At 38.6% G+C, this 15,412-nt stretch overlaps 1 protein-coding gene across 1 annotated transcript; it reads right to left on the bottom strand.

The window, feature by feature from the left end:
• Positions 1 to 7,539: 7,539 nt before the first annotated feature.
• SVIP (small VCP interacting protein) lies at positions 7,540 to 14,538 on the bottom strand. Its single transcript, XM_012538305.3, has 4 exons — positions 14,342 to 14,538; positions 11,592 to 11,642; positions 10,941 to 11,054; positions 7,540 to 7,943 (listed from the first exon to the last, which is right to left on the bottom strand). The coding sequence occupies exons 1-4, from the start codon at positions 14,393 to 14,395 to the stop codon at positions 7,929 to 7,931; spliced, it is 234 nt and encodes a 77-aa protein (XP_012393759.1). The 5' UTR covers positions 14,396 to 14,538; the 3' UTR covers positions 7,540 to 7,928.
• Between the last annotated feature and the right edge of the window lie 874 nt (positions 14,539 to 15,412).

Below are 15,412 nucleotides of genomic sequence, written 5' to 3'. Positions count from 1 at the left end.
TTATTGTCAATTTCCTCTTTTATAGCTGTTAGGCTTTGCCTTATGTGTTGTGGTGCTCCTATGTTGGGTGCATATATATTTAGAATTGTTATATCTTCTTCTTGGATTGATCCCTTGATCATTATGTAGTGTTCTTCCTTGTCTCTTGTAAAATTCTTTTTTTTTTTTTTTTGCCTTACGTGGGCCTCTCACTGTCGTGGCCTCTCCTGTTGCGGTGCACAGGCTCCGGACGTGCAGACTCAGTGGCCATGGCTCACGGGCCCAGCCACTCTGCAGCATGTGGGATCACCCCATTCTTTTATTTTAAAGTCTATTTTATCTGATATGAGTATTGCTACTCCAGCTTTCTTTTGATTTCCATTTGCATGGAATATCTTTTTCCATCCCCTCACTTTCAGTCTGTATGTGTCCCTAGGTCTGAAGTGGGTCTGTTGTAGACAGCATATATATGGGTCTTATTTTTGTATCCATTCAGCAAGCCTGTGTCTTTTGGTTGGAGCATTTAATCCATTCATATTTAAGGTAATTATCGATATGTATGTTTCTATGACCATTTTCTTAATTGTTTTGGGTTTGTTTTTGTAGGTCCTTTTCTTCTCTTGTGTTTCCCACTTATAGAAGTTCCTTTAGCATTTGTTGTAGAGCTGGTTTTGTGGTGCTGAATTCTCTTAGCTTTTGTTTGTCTGTAAAGCTTTTGATTTCTCTGTCAAATTTGAATGAGATCCTTGCCTGTAGAGCAATGTTTGTTGTAGGTTCTGCCCTTTCATCACTTTAAATATACTGTGCCACTCCCTTCTGTCTTGTAGAGTTTCTGCTGAGAAATCAGTTGTTAACCTTATGGGAGTTCCCTTGTATGTTATTTGTCATTTATCCCTGTTGCTTTTGATAATTTTTCTTTATCTTTAATTTTTGTCAACTTGATTACTATGTGTCTTGGCATATTTCTCCTTGGGTTTATCCTGTATGGGACTCTCTGTGCTTCCTGCATTTGGGTGGCTATTTCCTTTCCCATGTTAGGGAACTTTTTGACTATTATCCCTTCAAATATTTTCTCATGTCCTTTCTCCCTCTCTTCTCCTTCTGGGACCCCTATAATGCGAATGTTAGTGCTTTTAACATTGTCCCAGAGGTCTCTTAGGGTGTCTTCATTTATTTTCATTCTTTTTTCTTTATTCTGTTCTGTGGCAGTGAATTCCACCCTTCTCTCTTCCTGGTCACTTATCCGTTCTTCTGCCTCAGTTATTCTGCTATTGATTCCTTCTTGTGTATTTTTCATTTCAGTTATTGTATTGTTTATCTCTGTTTATTTGTTCTTTAATTCTTCTAGGTGTTTATTCTTTAATTCTTCTAGGTCTTTGTTAAACATTTCTTGCATCTTCTCCATCTTTGCCTCCATTCATTTTCCGAGGTCTTGGATCATATTCACTATCATTATTCTGAATTCTTTCTCTGGAAGGTTTCCTATCTCCACTTCATGGAGTTGTTTTTCTGGGGTTTTATTTTGTTCCTTCATCTGATACATAGTCCTCTGCCTCTTCATTTTATCTATCTTTCTGTGAATGTGTTTTTTGTTCCACAGGCTGAAGGATTGTAATTCTTCTTGCTTCTGCTGTCTGCCCTCTGGTGGATAAGGCTATCTAAGAGGCTTGTGCAAGTTTCCTGATGGGAGGGACTGGTGGTGGGTAGAGCTGGGTATTGCTCTGGTGGGCAGAGCTCAGTAAAACTTTAATCTTTTTGTCTCCTGATGGGTGGGGCTGAGTTCCCTCCCTGTTTGGTGTTTGGCCTGAGGCAACCCAGCACTGAAGGCTACGGGCTCTTTGGTGGGGCTAATGTCGGACTCTGGGAGGGCTCATGCCAAGGAGTACGTCCCAGAACTTCTGCTGCCAGTGTCCTTGTCCCCACAGTGAGCCACAACTGCCCCCACCTCTGCAGGAGACCCTCCAACACTAGCAGGTAGGTCTGGTTCAGTCTCCTATGGGGTCACTGTTCCTTTCCCCGGGTCCTGATGTGCACACTACTTTGTGTGTGCCCTCCAAGAGTGGAGTCTCTGTTTCCCCCAGTCCTGCCAAAATCCTGCAATCAAATCCTGCTAGCCTTCAAAGTCTGATTCTATGGGAATTCCTCCTACCATTGCCAGACCCCCAGGTTGGGAAGCCTGATGTTGTGCTCAGAACTTTCACTCCAGTGGGTGGGCTTCTGTGGTATAATTGTTCTCCAGTTTGTGAGTCACCCACCCAGCGGTTATGGGATTTGATTTTATTGTGATTGCGCCCCTCCTACCATCTCATTGCGGCTTCTCCTTTGTCTTTGGATGTGGGATATCTTTTTTGGTGAGTTCCAGTGTCTTCCTGTCAATGATTGTTCAGCAGTTAGTTGTGATTCCGGTGCTCTCACAAGGGAGTGAGTGCATGTCCTTCTACTCCATAATCTTGAACCAATCTCAGACATAACCTTTTAAAAACAACAGGCGTGGTATAATTTGGTGGTGCTGGAAGTCATGATAATCATTATGGAAAAAAACTAAAGTTTTGTAGAAAATAAAATCATCTTGGAATAGTGATTATTGTTATATCTTTTTATTTATTAATTTTATTTTTGGCTGCATTGGGTCTTTGTTGCTGTGCGCAGGCTTTCTCTAGTTGTGGCGAGCGGGGACTACTCTTCTTGTGGTGCACGGGCTTCTCATTGCAGTGGCTTCTCTTCTTGTGGAGCACAGGCTCTAGGCACGCAGGCTTCAGTAGTTGTGGCACGTGGGCTCAGTAGTTGTGGCTCGCGGGCTCTAGAGCGCACGCACAGTAGTTGTGGCGCACGGGCTTAGTTGCTCCTCGGCATGTGGGATCTTCCTGGACCACGGCTCAAACCCATGTCCCCTGCATTGGCAGGCAGATTCTTAACCACTGTGCCACTGGGGAAGCCCTATTGTTATATCTTTTAAAATACAAGTGATTTGATTTTTTTAAAAGATTTATTTATTTAATTTGTTTTTGGCTGCTTTGGGTCTTAGTTGCAGCTCATGGGATCTTTGTTGAGGCACATGGGATTTTCATTGTGGTGCGTGGGCTTGTCTCTAGTGGTGGCCTGTGGATTTCCTCTAGTTGTGGTGCACAGGCTCCAGGGTGCGTGGGCTCTGTAGTTGAGGCACATGAGCTTAGTAGTTGTGGCACGCAGTTGCCATGTGGGATCTTAGTTCCCTGACCAGGGATCGAACCCCATCCCGCATTGCAGTGTGGATTCTTTACCACTGTACCCCCAGGAAAGTCCCGAGTGATTTGACTTTTATGTTCCTCAACTAATATTAACACTGAATTTCTCTGTATAGTAATCAGCAGTATTTCCATCAAAACTTTTACTGTGCTTAAATTTTTCTCCTAAACATTTATGTCTTTAATAATTAAAGTTAATTTAATTAATTTAGTTACTATTTTAGTTTTCTATTCCTGATGTAACAACTTACCAGAAACTTAGTAGCTTAAACAACTCAAATTTATTATGTTATAGTTTTGTAGGTCAGAAGTTTGAGATGATCTCAATGGGGTAAAATCAATATGTCAGCAGGGCTATGTTCCCTTCTGAGGAGTCTAGGAGAGAATCCGTTCCTTTGCCTTTTCCACCTTCTAGAGGCTGTCTGATCTCCTTGGTACATGTCCTCCCTTCCTCTATCTTCAAAGCCAGCAATAGAGTACTGCAGTGATGCTGCTTCTTTGTTTACATTTCTTTGACCACAGGTTGGAAAGGTTCTTTGCTTTTAAAGATCCATATGGTTAGATTGGGTCCACCTGGATAATCCAGTATAATCTCCCCATTTTAATGTCATTAACTGAATCACATCTGCAAAATACCTTTTGCTGTGTTATATAACATATTTCCAGCATCCAGGGATTAGGATGGGACCACCTTTTGGGGAGGGTGGCGTTATTCTTTCTGCCTACACATCTTATGATGGTCTTTTTAAAATTTATTTATTTATTTATTACCTTTGGCTGTGTTGGGTCTTAGTTGCTGCGCATGGGCTTTCTCCAGTTGCAGCGAGCGGGGGCCACTCCCCGTTGTGGTGCACGGGCTTCTCACTGTGGTGGCCTCTCCCGTTGTGGTGCATGGGCCTACTTGCTCCGCGTCATGTGGGATCTGCCTGGACCAGGGCTCGAACCCATGTCCCCTGCATTGGCAGGCGGATTCTTAACCACTGCGCCACCAGGGAAGCCCTATGATGGCCTTTTTAAATGGAGCTAAGGACATGGTCACAATTGACATTGGGGTCTAGCTGCTAGCTGAATGGCACTGAAAAAGAATATGGAAAAGTGAGACTATATTCAGAAGGAAAGGACTAAGTGTAGATGGCTCTTACTCATTGACTTAGTGAAAATCACTAGGTTCTTTTTTCAAACTTGTTTTGGCTATCATAGATCTTGCATTTCCCATATAAATTTTAGATTGTTTTGTCAATTTCTCTGCCAGAGTTTGCTAGGATGTTTCATTTAATTTATTGATCAATTTGAGAATGCCATCTTGACAACACTGTGTCCACCAATCCATGAACATGAATGTCTCACCATTCATATATTTAAAAAAAATTTTTTTCTCAGCAGTTTTGTGGTTTTTACTTCAGATCTTTTACCTTTTTCTTTTTTCCTAAGTATTTTATCCTATGTGATGATACTGTATGATTGATATTGTTTTAATTTTCAGATTGTTCATTACTTGCATATAAAGACAGAAATGATTTTTTCCATATAATGATTTGGTATTCTGCAACCTTGCTAATCACCTTAGTTTCAAAGTCTGCTATATATGCAAATGGACGGTTTCAGTGGCTTTTGAGAAAGAGAAAACTACCACATCTCAATCAACTTAAAGTACATACAGTAATCATGGGCATTTGACATGCTTGCTTGGAGATGTTAAAGGAATACCTTAAATACCTTAAATATCAACCCAGATAGGTATACATATCTACCTACCTCTTACTGATCTGTTTATGCAGATATTATTCAAATCTAAAACTGACAAGGGTTACCTTTTCTTCTAAGGGCAGAGCATAATTCTTATCAGTGAAAATAAACAAGTTGAAATGTTGGAGCAGAAAAAGAAAATTCATATCTTATGCCAATTCTTCTGAGGTACCAAGGATGATAGTTAGAACCTTTACTATAGTATTTCTCTAAGAAAAATCCAGACTAATAATAGCATTTCTTTTTTTTTTTTTTTTTTTTTTTGCGGTACGCGGGCCTCTCACTGCTGTGGCCTCTCCCGCTGCGGAGCACAGGCACCGGACGTGCAGGCTCAGCGGCCATGGCTCACGGGCCCAGCCGCTCCGCGGCATGTGGGATCCTCCCAGACCAGGGGTGTCCCCTGCATCGGCAGGCGGACTCTCAACCACTGCGCCACCAAGGAAGCCCAATAGCATTTCTTTTTGGAAAAGAAACATGCTTACCTATAAATTATTTAAGATGTAGTAAAGATAAATTTTTGTTAAACAGATGGCCAAAGCCAATTTCTTATATAGGAAAATGTATATTTGTACCCTGTAAGGCAGTACAGCATTTATAACAAAACTATTAATTACATTCCAATCAGTGGAACAAAAGTATCACATACAGATGTTTTAAAAAACATGCAGCACGTTAGCAAAGGGGCTGTGTGGTAATATACAACTCTTTGTTACCATAGTAATAGTTTAATGATTAGAATGAAGACGTAGTGATTTAAGCATTTTATATCTCAACATGATAGTTACATATAAGCATTTTACTGTTTGGTTTTATTTTAGTAATTTGGTTGGGGAGTTTGGGTGACATATCAATCATTATAATGCTTTCCTATTTAAATTATGAATTATGGGAAACTGGCTCTAGGCTAAGTTTTCATCAGGAACTGATTCATAACTTTGAGGAAGATTCCTGGAATATGTGTATGTGTGTATACATTTTTTTTTTTAAGTAGTCACTTATTGGTTTCCTATCACGCATCCAGTCTCTCCTTTTTCCTTCCCCTTCCTAACACTATTCCTAACATTGAGTATCACCCCTTAGCCCATGCAACCCATGTGGTTTTGAGGAAACACGATCACACCCATGGAGGCAGGCCATGATTGGCGGGAATAGCGTATCCCACTGTTCCTAGAAAGCAATTCATCAGCACAGCATTCTTGGTTCAACAGTAAATAAGCATGGTATTTGGATATAAACTGCTATTAGAAATAGAGCATTATCCCCTAGATGTAAACCTTTTGTTTACACTAACCCAAGCTGTAATTCTCTAAGCTGTAATACAGATAAAATTGTTCTTTCCATACTAAAACAGAAGCAAGGACGTGCACAGTTCTAGGATAGTATGCTCTGGTTCTATATCCATTCATCTATTAATGTTCCTTTTCTTTTCTGCCTTGGAAAAATTAATCATGTTGAAAAAGTCAAAAATTATATTTCTAAAATATAATTCAATGGCTTCACTATCCTTTATGAACAAACATACCACTAATTCTCTAAAACTTAAAATTGAACCTGTCTATAACTACATATCTTACCTGGATAGTCACAGATATTTCATTCTGTAACAGAAGGAAGTGATTTTTCCAGTGAGGAGTCAAGAGATCTATATTCTAGTTCAAACTCTTTAAAATTAACATATATAACATACTGCAACATAACACAAGATTTGTGGGAAGGAAGAGCGAGATAGTGGTTCAGTTTCCTTTCTGTAAATCAAATGAGCTGGTCTATTTAATTTGCAGTCCCTATTGTACTTGATATTTGAAAATTCTAATTTAGGGCTCAGACTGTGGCCTTGTCATCCAAAAGAGCAACCAAATTAAAAGACACAGCAATTCTTCTATTTTATCTTATTATATATTAAAAAACTCAAAAAACCAAATATGTTATAATACATGTTACAAATGAACAAAAATCTACACAGTTTATGGCAATGTATCATATAGAATTACCTCACAATATTTTTATGTTTAAAGTAGACCTTTTTAAATACAGTACTTACATATTCCTCTTTCATATATTCATACTTGCCTTGGTAATTTGACATCTATATAAATCTTATGATCGTTCTTTAATAAATACAAAAGAATAAAAACACCTATGAAATGTGGACAAACACATTACCACTATACTTTGTTATATTTAACCCATCCAGATTCTTAGTTTAACTCATTCAATTACTGCAAAGATCTTTATAGAGCTGAATCTGATACTGTATAATAGTACATCACTGCCCTCTGATGGTACCACTAATATATAATTTTAAACTCAGCAAGCAAAAAAAATCCAAAAAGTATTATAATGTAAAACACAGTATGTTAATTTTATAAGCTACAGAAGTAGAAAATAAATTAGGGGAAATTCAATGTTTTCTACAAATATTAATTTCTTAGTAAGTTATAAAAATTTACAGTGTTCCTTCATATAAGCCCTTCAAATGATTTTTCAAGATTTTCCCTGATGATCAGTTTAAAGGCACTAAGTCCATAAGTTTAAGCAAAAGTCTTCACATATAATGAAATAAAGAGATATAAGGTTAATCGGCAAACTATAAATAGCTAGGTCATTTTATAAAGGAGGGAAAATACAAGTGCAAACTTTAATATCTGAGATGTATGCAGAATTTTTCCATGCAATATATAAATATATATTCACTATTTAGGCCCATGTTTTAACTACTAAAAAACGGCAAATCACCCACTGTCTGCAGAAGAGAAAATGTAGGGAAAATAAATATTTAATGAAAGGTCTGGCCATTTTCTAAGTCTAACAATCAAAAGCATTTTCAATATTCAATTTTGAAAAAGCACTGCATTTAAGAGCACTAAAATTACGAAGTCTGAATCTTCATTTATTCAAAGAGAAGAAATTAAATTGAGGATGTCCGCTTGACTGCAGATATTAATTATTGGCAGTAGACTCTTCCACTCGTGTTATGCTTTATGAAACTGTCCACTAGAAAAGATAAAAATATAGAGAAAAGTAAATTTTGTTTAAAGTTATGTTACTATACTCTAGTGAACAAACAGATAAGAGAGAAATATAGGCTATACAAATGTAAAATGATCTTTGTGAGTAGCAGTGATTAGTAAAATTTTACATTATAGTATGAAATAAGATACATGATGGTATAAAAATATAAAGAAATAAAACAAAATATCTGGGCAGATTAATGAGTGGTAGCTAGATTCCCAAATACCTGATAATCAGTAAAAGAAAAACAAAACATCACAAAACAAGAACAACAATGAAACTACAAAATAAAAATAAAGAAATTCTTGTTTGAGGCAGGGGAGCGAAGAAACGGTAGAAATTATTAAATAATGGTCTGGCAAAGTCTTTTCCTTGCTTAACTTGAGAAACTATTCCATTTGGTGTTCTGTTTATTAAGATTATCAAGTTTATTAAATCTGCAATAGTAAGTTCTGAAAAAGCCATTGGGATATTACCAGAGATATTTACCAGTCTCTAAAGCAGTGTTTTCCAAGTACATTCAAGGAATTTTTTTTTAACATATTTTTAAAAAATCTTTACTTAAAGTTTGAAAATTAAGGATTAATCCAAGTAAACTTGCTTTTCTTTATTTTAGAACTTCTTACAGACTTAAATAGTGTGCCTTTTTTAATCTCTAAGAAAGGAATTCAATATATAACACAATATTCAGGATTTTTAAACATTTTTACCATGGGATTCTATTTTCCACAAAATATCTCTTAGGACTAGTGTTACAAACACTACAGCAGTGATTCTCAATCTGGTTTGACATCAGACTCCTTGGGGAGCTTAAAAATCCTGATGGCTAAGTCCCACTCTCAGAGATTCTGATTGATATAAGGTCAGACCCAAGGTTCAGTCTTTTTTGAAAGCTCCTCATGAGCCACTGCTCTAGACATCTGCCACCACTCCTCTACTAGTATATCCTGAACTGATGCTACTTTGTGTCCTGATGCTATCATCACACTGACTTCGTAAAATAAGTTCTGCCTTTCCAGAACACAGTGAGCATGGCCAATGCCAAGTGTCCCAGGAAGAGGCAGCTAGTCAGGAGATGAATATGTGGAGGGCATGAACACAGGGAAGGACATGTTTTCCTCATACTATGAAGTCGGGTTAGGAAGAATCTAGCTATACCACAGAACACTCAAGGCCAGCCTGTAGAACAGGCCTGACAGCAGCCCCTAAAAGAGCCTAGGCCAAAGGGTTTGAGCATTAAAGTTACTCTTTAAAGTTACTCCAAAAATTTATTTTGAACTTCACTTTATGCTCTCAATGAGCAATGCAGGTGGTCAAAGAAAAAAGGTACTAAATTTAACACTGAGGTGTTTTTCATTTTGAGCACTTCTGAAGGGACAAGAAGAAATATAGGGCCTAATTTATTTTTAATCTATAGGCTTCAGGGCACAGAAGCTTTGGGTTTAATTAAGAAAGCCCCTTTCTCCCTTAAGAGTTCAAAAGCTGATGTTAAATTTGTTAGGTTACAACATGTTAAATAAGTACCTTCTGACTATACATAAAGTATCCCTTTTGTAACATTATATGTGACTTCAAGTCATTCAGAACTTCTTTTTCTTCTACTATGAAATAGTTGATCTCAGCATCATTTTCAGTTCCATAATTTAATTTTCACAAATTCTTTGTCTTTGAGAACTCTATATGAAGTAAACCTGGTGACACAGATCTTTATCTCAACAGAATATTGAAAGTAAGCATCTATACTTCTGATAAATATCTGACCTTGTATCTTCCAACTGTTTTACTTTACATTTATTCTATTCTATTATGGGGGTATATTAAAAAATAAATAAATAAACAAACAAACAAACACAATGGTCAGTTATTTACCTTAATATCAAAACCAATTATTTTATATATTGTTAAAAGTTAACTATAAAAAATTATTTTCTTTTAATTTCATTTATTAAATGAGATTAGATGAAGAAACATATAACGATAAAATGCACACAGATAAATCTTATTGCTATGTGATATTCCTGAGTCAGAATCATGTCTGCTCAGGATGCTCCTGAACTGCCTGCCCCACAACTTGGGGTGGTACGTACATATATGTATTTATACAGATAGTTTTGAGAGCAAAAACCAAACCAAATGGAGAAGACAGAGAATCAGCTAAACAAGTGCTCATAAATCACTGACAAATTAAATATAAATGAAACTCAGGACATTGTCCTTTTCACAAATACCCTTGAGAAATGTATTTCCTTTAAAAATGGAAGAAGAAAATCTTAATATCTGAACCATTTGCCTCCTGAGCTTTAACATGTAAAAGAAAACCTTTATAATCCTGCAAGACTGTAAAGATCCCCAAGTTCAGGGACGTTGTTTAACTTGTCCATCATTATATTTCTAGTGTCAAGAGCTACAACTGCTGCTATTGGGATGGGCATGTGTCAGACTCACCTGTGTACACCCTATTGTCCAAATTAACATTAACGTAACTATGATAATGAGTGACAATGGGAAGCTCAAAATCTCAAATCATTTAGTGAAAAAAACTCAAAGAGTTTGAAGTAGTTTACAGTATAATCCAATTTTCTAAGATTGAAGTATAAAATGAGATTAGAAATGATGTCTGTCAAAATGACACTGAATTTGGGTGATTTTTACTTTCTTCTTTGTGTCCTTCCATTTTGCTTAAGTTTTCTACACATTTAAGATTGCCATTAATCATATAAGTATGAAGTATTATGATATAGGGTTGAGATAAACAGGAAAAGTCTATTTTCATTTTGGGAAAAAGAAAGCAAATCTATTCCAATGAATGTTGGAATGTCCAAATAAGCTGACACTTCTTCCAATCTATATTGTTCATGCTTTTAAATTAATTCACAATTTTCTGACAATCCAGTTCCCGAGGAAATTATTGAACGGATTGCTACTGGAGTTTTGAAAAATTCCAGGTAAATCAAACCTTAAGTAAATTTTAATACTTACCCTAAGGCCACCTTCTGGTGGGGGTCCAGATGCAGCCATTTCTCTTTCTATTTTTTCCTTTTTCTTTCTCTTTTCTTCCACAGACTGAACGTTCAGAATGCCCCGAGATGCAGCCTTCAGGAAAATTATTAAGGAGTGTAGAAAAAGAATAAAAATTAATTTCCTGTTACCAAAAGGTGTTGTTTGTTTTCTGCCTTTTAGGTTTTTCTTTGGAGTTGGGGGGTAGGGGATGGAGTTGGTCTATTTTTGGTAACAAAGAATTAGACTATTTCTACAACAGCTTTACATACAACATATGATTTCTTCATTGGGTATTTTGCAACCATACACATTTCCCCCCTAAAGTTACTTCACATCTGTCAGTGTTTTATAAGGCACAGTCATTTCATCTCAAGGAAGAATGTTATTAAGATTCTTCCTTGGCATCTCCCATAACAGAAGACGTGTATAGAAATTTTCATACATTAAATGACATAAATGCATTAAACCAATTTATAGAAACAGAAATCATTTTGAAAATGTTTTCCTTTAATTTAAATTTCTAAGATATCAGATACCATTTTCATTAGAGAATACTAGTAGTAATAGATATCTATAGAGAACAAAACGCAAATTTAATTATCTAAGGTAGAATTTTATTTTTACTCTCACCTCCTTCTGTCTTCTTTCTGCAGCCTCTGCAAGCTTTGCTCTTTTTTCTTCCTAGGAAAAATGTGTAAGAAATATGGTTTAAAACAAAACTAAACATTATCCTTGATATTTTATACTTTTATCTTATAGGTAATATAACAGTTTACAAAAATAGTACTGGCCCCAAATGTCCTATTAAGAATGCCATTATTTATATCATTTATAAAATACTCAACTTTCTGAATTTCATTCTCCCAATCAATAAACCTTCAAGGACTTCCCTGGTGGCACATGGTTAAGAATCCGCCTGCCAATGCAGGGGACATGGGTTCAAGCCCTGGTCCAGGAAGATCACACACACCGCGGAGCAACAAAGCCCGTGCGCCACAACTACTGAGCCTGCGCTCTAGAGCCCGCGTGCCACAACTACTGAACCTGTATGCCACAACTACTGAAGCCCACATGCCTAGAGCCGGTGCTCTGCAATGAGAAGCCACCGCAATGAGAAGCCCGCATACCTCAACGAAGAGTAGCCCCTGCTCGCCGCAACTAGAGAAAGCCCGCGCACAGCAACGAAGACCCAACACAGCCAAAAATAAATAAAATAAATAAATTTATAAAAATTAAAAAAAAATTAAAAACACTCCAAATAAGCACATGATGAGACATACACCTACATCTATATCATATATATACATTATATATCTCATACACACATACATATACACACACAGAGTGGCCTATAAAATAATCTATTTGCTTTTTCAAAAAAAAAGAGCTTACAAGCTAGTCAGGGCAATAATAAAACAAATGACATTTAATAATACAAGCAGGGAAATACACGGTTTGGTACTGCCAATTAAAAAGGAGTTTGGGGCTTCCCTGGTGGCGCAGTGGTTGAGAGTCCGCCTGCCAACGCAGGGGACACGGGTTCATGCCCCGGTCCGGGAAGATCCCACATACCGCGGAGTGGCTGGGCCCGTGAGCCATGGCCGCTGAGCCTGCGCGTCCGGAGCCTGTGCTCCGCAACGGGAGAGGCCACAACAGTCAGAGGCCCGCGTACCGCAAAAAAAAAAAAAAAAAAAAAAGGAGTTTGAAGCAGGCTGGTATTTTCGGAAGAAGTTCATGAATGAAGTGAGTGAATCTTACTGAGTAGGACAGGAAGGACTAGAGGAAATTTATGAGATGTACTCTTCCATGTTGGGAAACCGTGAATATTATTTTTCTATATCTATATTATTCATAATAATAAGTTATAAATTATGTAAATATATGACAGTAAGTAGCATTCTCTTGGGAGCTGTGTTAATAATTCCCCCATTTTCCATACCACAATACATTCATTCATTCATTTCATCCATTGGATAAATACTTATTGAGCAACTGTCATGCCTCAGGAACTTTTCTAGATGCTGAAGATACAGCAGTGAAATAATACAGATAAATGTTTCCACCCACATGGAATTTACATTCCAATGAGGACAGTCACATATAATCAAATAAATATACATCTGTCAGACTGAAGTAAGTGCTTCAGGGAAATATAAAGAAAAGTATGGTCAATAAGAAACGGAAGGATGGGTGGATGGTAGCGTGGAGGATCTACTTTATGTAGGGTGGTGAAGAAAAGCCTCAAAGATAAAGTGACATTCAAGCAGTAAGCAATGTGGTTATCTGGGGCGGGGGAGAGGAGGAAGGGCTTAACAAATGCTGGCAGATTGGTATTTTATCAATAGCTAGATAAACAAAATTAAGAACATTTAAAAGCAACAGTAGCAAGAAAGACAAGGTGAACTTTCTCATATCAACTTCCAGGTCATTTTTAGTATTTATGATCAAATAGCTGAAGAGTTAATGTACTTCCCTAAACAACTCATTTCCTTCAACGAATTTTTAGCCAGATACAAGAGAGGAATTTAGGTGTTCCGTTATCAACTTCCTGTAAGGATTATTAAGGTAAAAATGCTGTTAAAAATTAGAAAGCTACAAAAAGTATAAATGTATTATACCAGAAACCACCTAGTTAAATCTGAAATTATCCAGATAAATAACGAATACTTTCTAGTACAAGTATGTCCCAAATATTGCATGGAACAAACCTACGTATCTTTTAAATATATTGTTTATCTGAAACTTCAAAGTTAACTGGGCGCCCTATATTTTTATTTGCTAAACGTGGCAACTTTACAAACTGTACACTCGGTACTACATAAAATACTTCAAAAAAAACCCTTAAAAGTGATAAAGACTAAAGGTAAATCATTAATACAATGTCCAATAAAGCGCAGAAATATACGAGACTTTATTGATCACCTTCTTTAAACAGCTGGTACAAACAGGAAGATGCACATCTCCTACAAGATTAAACACTTCAGTTCCCGGAGAAAGAAGGATTTCTTTTCGCACCCTAACTCCATCTACCGCATCGCCAGGAATGGCCGCCACAACGCACCGTCCACGTGCGCCTGCGTCCTACGAACTGCCAATTCTGCCACCCGGCTGAAGGTAAAGAGACGCTGGAGCCGCCTTTAGAAAGACACCGACGCGGCGGCAGCAGCCCAGGTCCGGCAGGCAGGACCTCAAGGTCCCTCGGAGCACGGCCACCATCTCCGCCACCAAGGTCCCCGTCGACGGGCTCCACGGCCCGTGCCGCCGCTTCCAACGGCCAGTCCTGGGGCCGCAGCTCGGGGCCTCCGGCGCGCCCCTCCGGGAACAGGTGCTCGCGGCGCCGGCGGGCGGACGCGGGGACGCTGGGAGGCGGTCTTACTTACCAGGTCCGGCGAAGGAGGCGCGGCCTCCGTGGGACAGGGAAAACACAGCCCCATGGGGATCGCGGCTGGGGGATTCTCCTCCTGGGTCCGCCCCAGACCAGGCCGTGCGAACTGCGCGATCAGACCCGAGTCCCAGTTATGCGGTGCTCGCTCCGCCCTCAGCGGGCGGCTTGGTGACTGGGCGGCTCGGCTCCGCCCCGCTCCTCTGCCGCAGCGCCCCACCAGCGCCCCGCGGCTCCACCCCCGCCCCACCATTCCTCTGGGGCTCGGCTCCGCCCCCCTGATGCCAGCCTCCACCCTGGTCGTGCCTGGACCCCACCCCTGAAGCTAGCCTCCGCCCCACTGAGGAGCCGCCCCACCCACACTTCCAGAGGCTCTGCTAGGACGCGGCCTTGATCCCAGGAAACACCTGCTGAGGGCGACATGCAGAGGAGAGGGAAAAGCTTGGCTATGGCCTCAAAGCTAGCCCAGTTGGCTAGCCCTATATAAGTGAGTGACAAGACTCTGGATAGTTTATGCTACCCCTTTTGTGAGAAGGGACTCTGACCTCCAAGAAATTAAAGCCAAGATTTCAAGTTGATGTCAGCCCCCTTTTTGTAAGTGCCACTCAGTACTACTTCAGTTAAGAGGGCAGAACGTGAAATCCATCACTGTGTTTTAGAATTGAGCCTCATGAATGCACCTTTAGTTGAGTTTCCTATTAGTTTCTGGTGCTTTGGATTCATTTATCCATTCAAGAGTAATAATAATGTTTGATATATTCAGAAATATTTACATTGAATGCTTCTTAAATTTTAATAGGCATAAGAATCACCTGGGCATCTACTTAAATGAATTAACATATGAGTTAACAAATTTCACAGCCAAATGGATGTATCATTGGAAAATTGATGCAAGCGTGCAGGGTTCTTGATCTTAATCTTCTGTTAACAGTTTTATGAAGCCACAAAGTTTTCCTTTAGAATTTTATAATTTCTTACCCAGTTCAGTGCTATGGTCTAAAAATTATCAGAAGCCTGCACCTGTCAAAAAAATCCTTTCTATGACTCCTCTTGAAGATGAAGCATTTTT

This window comes from Orcinus orca, chromosome 8 (genome assembly GCF_937001465.1).
Source record: "Orcinus orca chromosome 8, mOrcOrc1.1, whole genome shotgun sequence".
In the NCBI taxonomy this organism is placed as follows: domain Eukaryota; kingdom Metazoa; phylum Chordata; class Mammalia; order Artiodactyla; family Delphinidae; genus Orcinus; species Orcinus orca.
Note: the sequence above shows the minus strand (reverse complement) of the source record. Positions and strands in the feature narration are given on the sequence as shown.

What these genes read in the sequence shown, in the direction of transcription:
- SVIP (XM_012538305.3), bottom strand. Translation starts at nt 14,395, where the DNA reads ATGGGGCTGTGTTTTCCCTGTCCCACGGAGGCCGCGCCTCCTTCGCCG. An exon ending in CGCCTCCTTCGCCGGACCTG is followed by an intron (nt 11,643 to 14,341) that starts GTAAGTAAGACC and finishes CATTTTTCCTAG; the next exon opens with GAAGAAAAAAGAGCAAAGCT. An exon ending in CAGAAAGAAGACAGAAGGAG is followed by an intron (nt 11,055 to 11,591) that starts GTGAGAGTAAAA and finishes ATTTTCCTGAAG; the next exon opens with GCTGCATCTCGGGGCATTCT.